This window comes from Spermophilus citellus (assembly GCF_964194105.1).
Source record: "Spermophilus citellus genome assembly, chromosome: 14".
Classification (NCBI taxonomy): Eukaryota; Metazoa; Chordata; class Mammalia; order Rodentia; family Sciuridae; genus Spermophilus; species Spermophilus citellus.
Window position 1 is genome coordinate 77296591 of NC_138194.1, and position 5277 is coordinate 77301867.

General features: G+C 46.8%; 1 protein-coding gene across 1 annotated transcript; it reads left to right on the top strand.

Moving 5' to 3' along the window:
* The first annotated feature begins 428 nt into the window (after positions 1 to 428).
* LOC308633315 (transducin beta-like protein 2) lies at positions 429 to 4760 on the top strand. Its single transcript, XM_081265915.1, has 2 exons — positions 429 to 712; positions 1142 to 4760. The coding sequence occupies exons 1-2, from the start codon at positions 453 to 455 to the stop codon at positions 1932 to 1934; spliced, it is 1053 nt and encodes a 350-aa protein (XP_081122041.1). The 5' UTR covers positions 429 to 452; the 3' UTR covers positions 1935 to 4760.
* The last annotated feature ends 517 nt before the right edge of the window (positions 4761 to 5277 follow it).

Here is a 5277-nt window from a genome sequence, read left to right on the forward strand (position 1 = left end):
GTCATTGATCTTCATGTCTAGCTGATGCTACCTGCTATTTTGCTGTCCAGACATCTTTACCCTTATTGAAAAAAGCACCTTTTTCTTTATTGGAAAACACCTGATTTTTTAAAATTTATTTTTTAAATTTGTTCTTTTTAGATATACATAACAGGTGTATTTTGACATACCATAGATGCATGGAGTATCTATCACTTATCCTAATTAGGATCCAATTCAAAATTTTTATGACAGAACACTCCTTTGGAATTGACTGACTCCAGCTCTGTACTCCAGATCATGAGACTTGGGCTTGGCTGATAGGTATTCATATCCACCTGATCCTGCTAATCAATTCAGAAATGTGAACTTAAAGAATACTTATGGAGATGGTACTGTTTTCCAAGTGAGATTCCTGGTTTAAAAACAAACAAACAGGTAGTCGGCGGCTGAGGTGGCAGCGTGCGGGTGACATGGAGCTGCCTCAGATGCCGGAGCTGATGGGGCTGTCCCTGTTGGTCGGACTGCTGGCCCTGATGGCCACGGCGGCGGTAACACGGGGGTGGCTGCGTGCCGAGGAGGAGAGGGGCGGCCGGCCGGTCCGCCAGAAAGCAAATGGAACCAAGAAGTCAGGATCCAAGAAGCAGAAACAGAGTCAGCGGATTCGCAAGGAGAAGCCTCAACAACATAGCTTCACTCACCGTCTCCTGGCTGCAGCGCTGAAGGTACATGAGTACTCATGGGTGCCCACATAGTGCCCACACACGAAGACTCAGACCCTTGGGCTGGGGATGTGGCTCAAGCGGTAGCGCGCTCGCCTGGCATGCGTCCGGCCCGGGTTCGATCCTCAGCACCACATACCAACAAAGATGTTGTGTCCGCCGAGAACTGAAAAATAAATATTAAAAAAAATAAAATAAAAAATAAAATGAAAATACTTTAAAAAAAAAAGAAAGATTCAGACCCTTGCAGACTTTTTCCTTTGTACTGATCAATGCGCATTGCAGGCCTCTCTGCCTCTGAAAAGTCATTGAGCATGTCTCATCTTAGCCTTTCTTATTCCAGCAATAGGGGTCCATAGTCATGGCTCCAGGTTAGGCTTCCTTGTTCCTCTGGGAGGCTCCCATTCACACTTACTCCAACCCGTCCCCTAAAGCCACAGCGGAAACATATCTTGCATGGACTTTAGCAGCAATGGCAAGTATCTGGCCACCTGTGCAGATGATCGCACAGTCTGCATCTGGAGCACCAAGGACTTCCTCCAGCGGGAGCACCGCAGCATGAGAGCCAACGTGGAGCTGGATCACGCCACCTTGGTGCGCTTCAGCCCTGACTGCAGGTTTGTGGCCACATGTGGTTTCACCCCAGATGTGAAGGTCTGGGAAGTCTGCTTTGGAAAGAAGGGGGACTTCCAGGAGGTCGTGCGAGCCTTTGAACTGAAGGGCCACACTGCAGCTGTCCACTCCTTCGCTTTCTCCAACGACTTGCGGAGGATGGTCTCTGTCTCCAAGGATGGTACATGGAAATTGTGGGATACAGATGTGGAATACAAGAAGCAGCAGGATCCCTACCTGCTGAGGATAGGACGCTTTGAAGAGGCTAGCACCATGCAGTGCCTCCTGGCTCTCTCCCCTGACACCCACGTCTCGGCCTTGGCCAGCGGCACTAGTATTCATCTCTACAATACCCGGCGGGGCGAGAAGGAGGAATGCTTTGAGCAGGTCCATGGGGAGTGTATCACGGACTTATCCTTCGACATCACTGGCCGCTTTCTGGCCTCCTGTGGGGATCGGGCAGTGCGGCTTTTCCACAATACCCCTGGCCACCGAGCAGTGGTGGAGGAGATGCAGGGCCTCCTGAAGCGGGCCTCCACCGAGAGCACTCGCCAGAGGCTGCAGCAGCAGCTAACCCAGGCCCAGGAGGCCCTGAGGAGCCTGGGAGCCCTGAAGAAGTGACTGGCTCAGGAAGGGTCTGGCCGGCTTCCCCACTACTTCCACTTTGATTCCCAGGTGCTCCTGGGTGGAAACCCTCCAAAGGAGGTCTTGGTGTTCTTGCTGGCGGCCCCTCTTTTTCCCATTGAAACTGCTCTTGTCCACTTGGATCTCTCTCTCTTCTTACTGGTTTTGACTTCTGGACTGAAGAGCAAGGTGCTTTTCTTTCTCCCAGGCCCAAGGGGTGGAATCTCTCTTCACCCAGCACTGAGGAGAGTGGTCTTTGACCTTGTGACAGCATACTCTGACACCCAGGAAGTTTGTAAATGTAGAGATGAACCCCAGGAATGTTGCAGCACTATTATGGGGTGAGCTGAGCTGTGTTCTGAGCCCCAGGAAGATGAGCCTTCACCTGGGCCAGGTTACCAGCTCCATCGAGAAGTAATGAAGGTGCTGCTTTCTGGGCTTTGGTTTTCTTATTTGTAAAATGCAGAGTAATGCTCTCTGTTGCCTCCTTGCAAACATGAGGCTAAGGAAGTATAAGTTCCCTACATTTGGAAGAAAAGTGAAAAAGAATAATATTGTCCGATGTCATTAACTGTTCAGTAAAAGTGGGACTCAAAAGAGTGTGGTTTGAAACCAAATTAGAAACATTCCTGTGTAGCAAAGTTTTACGGGACTTGGTCATATGTTTGGAGTCTGGTTCAGTTTCATGTTGTGTGGAAGAGCGGTCTGATCCTGGGCGGGGACGTGCCACTCTGGAGAAGTCACATCCTGTCTGAGGAGACCTCTTTTCAGATCATCACATGTTTGAGTGCTTCCTCTGGCCAGCCTGGCTAGGTACGGAGGATAAATATGACTGAGGTCAGGGAACTAAGAGACATGTCTATAAGAGCTGCTTTTTAATTCATGGCTACAGTAGACTGTTGTAAAAGTCAAGGCAAGAGAGAGAGAGAACTGAGCCATGACAGAGGTGACTGGTATGAGGGTGAATGGATAGATTGATAAGAAATTGGGTCTTTCAAAGTTTGAATCTGGGGGCATAAGGACTGCTTGCATATGGGAAGTGAGGGAGATTAGGAATCTAGGCACAATGTCTTCATCCAGAATCAGTCTTGATCTCTAAAACCAGGGCGTCCCGTGGTCCCAGTGTTCTCCAGATGTTAGAACAGGTCACAACCTCGAAATTGCCCTTGACTGCTCCCTTTTCATTACTACCTCCCACCCCTACTGCTCCATCCACCCTTAAGGAAGTTCCTTGACATGCTCAGTCTGCTGCCTCTCTCCATCTTTTCTGTTACCATCCTGGTCCTAGCCACTGTCACCTATTGGACCTCATAGTACAGCTTGCAATTGGTTTCCCAGTTGGGTTCCCTGCTTCCTCTGTTGCCTCAGTCACCTTTCTACCCAGCAGAGTGATCTTCTGAAAATGTAAAGCAGACCACCTTACTCCCTAGTTAAAACCCTTCAAAAGCTTCCCCTTGCTTTTTGAACAAAATCCTAAAATTCTCACCACGAAGCCATATGACCTGGCCCCTTCCTTCTCTGTGATCTTTCTTTACCGCTCTCAGCCACCTGGTCTTGCTGTTCTTGAATGAGCTGAACTGTCTATAGCGGCCGGCGCCTCCTGCCTGTGCTGGTCCCTCTGTGTGGAAGCGTCTTTCTTTCCTGTTGGCAGGAATTGTCATAATTCAGTTCTTGGTTTCTTTTGCCTCCCAGAGAATCCCCCTCCCTGACCATCCCATCTGAAGTAGCCCTTTCCACCAATCATATCATATCCGTCACTTTAGCTTAGTTTCTTTGTTCTCTGTTACTTGATGCTATCTGAAATTATCTTGTTTGGATATTTGTTTGCTTCAGGGGTTTCCATTTCAGTTCTTTTGGATGTCAAATAACCAACATGTCAGTGTCTGAGGCCAGTCCTCTGGGTTTGAGACGATAGGAAATGGTGGAGGCTGCAGGGAGCTGAGGGCATACGCCCTGGTTGTGTGGCAGCAGGTGACTACTACCTATTATTGTTGAAGGATCTAGCACACGTTGCCTGTTTCAGAGAAGCTAGGCTTTGGCAATGTACTAAAAAATAAAAACACGAAAATTAAGAACTGTATGGACCACACAAAACACTGAGGTGACCAGATGCAGGCCACTTGTCTCTCGTCGGCGTGTGGACTGTAGGACCCACTGCAGTGTGAACTGCACAGGGACAAAATCCTTGTCTGTCTTCTTTGTTCTGGGTCCTGAGCACAGTAGCTAGGACTAAGTAAGCCTTCAATAAATGTTGCACTCAGAATAGGGGCAACTGGTGGGTGGACACTTTGGTATATTCTCGTTCTTGCACTTGTATGGTTTTATGTTCTTGATAACAGACTTCTGACTCATAATACTGTGCACATGGGGCTGGTGAACATTTACTTTTGACTGCCAGAAGATTGAGACTAAAAAACTCTTTGCACACCTGTTTTGAGAAGCAGCTCTGGCATTACTCCCATAGTACACCCAAGAGGAAGTGACCGTAGAATGTTGAGTTACTGAAGTCAGAAGTCTTCAGTTCCCGTTTCTGCTGGGGCCTGAAGCAGGGAGATCACTTGACCTCTGGGTTTGTTTTTTCATCTGTAAAATGGGAATAAATCCTATCATGTCCACTTGCCATGTTGTGAGTTTCTAATGAGTGAAAACACTACAAAAGGTCAGAAACTTTCTGGGGCCAGACAGCTCCACTCAGTAAAGATGCAGCTGCTTCTCTTGCAACCAGGAAGTGTCTGGATCTTAACGTAGAGAGGAGGCTGCCAAGTTGCTTTTTAGCAAGACTTGGGTGCAGGCAGCATTACTATTTTTAAATTACTATTTTAACTTCGGTGGGTTCTAAATTTTTTCAAAATAAAGTGTTTGGAAAATATAAAAAAAAATAAATAAATAAAAACAACAAACAAAATAATTCAACTTGAAGGATAAGGGCCCAAACCATGGAGGATGGGAAGGAATAGAGACTAGAAAAGTAGAACAGAGAAATAGAGGGGGGGGGGGAACTGGACTTTGAGAAGAATATTTCTTTTTTAAAAATTAATTTTATTTTTAAAATACATGACAGCAGAATACATTACAATTCTTATTACACATATAGAGCACAATTTTTCATATCTCTGTATATAAAGTATGTTCACACCAATTGATGTCTTCATACATGTACTTTGGCTAATGATGTACATCATATTCCACTATCATTGTTAACCCCCCGCCCTCTCCCTTCTCCTCCCACCCCTCTGCCCTATCTAGAGTTCATCTATTCTTCCCATGCTCCCCCTACCTACCCCACTATAAATCAGCCTCCTTATATCAGAGAAAACATTTGGCATTTGGTTTTTGGTTT

Coding starts and splice junctions, on each gene's coding strand:
- LOC308633315 (XM_081265915.1), top strand. CDS start 453: ATGGAGCTGCCTCAGATGCCGGAGCTGATGGGGCTGTCCCTGTTGGTC. Junction 713..1,141: donor GCAGCGCTGAAGGTACATGA/GTACTCATGGGT, acceptor CTAAAGCCACAG/CGGAAACATATCTTGCATGG.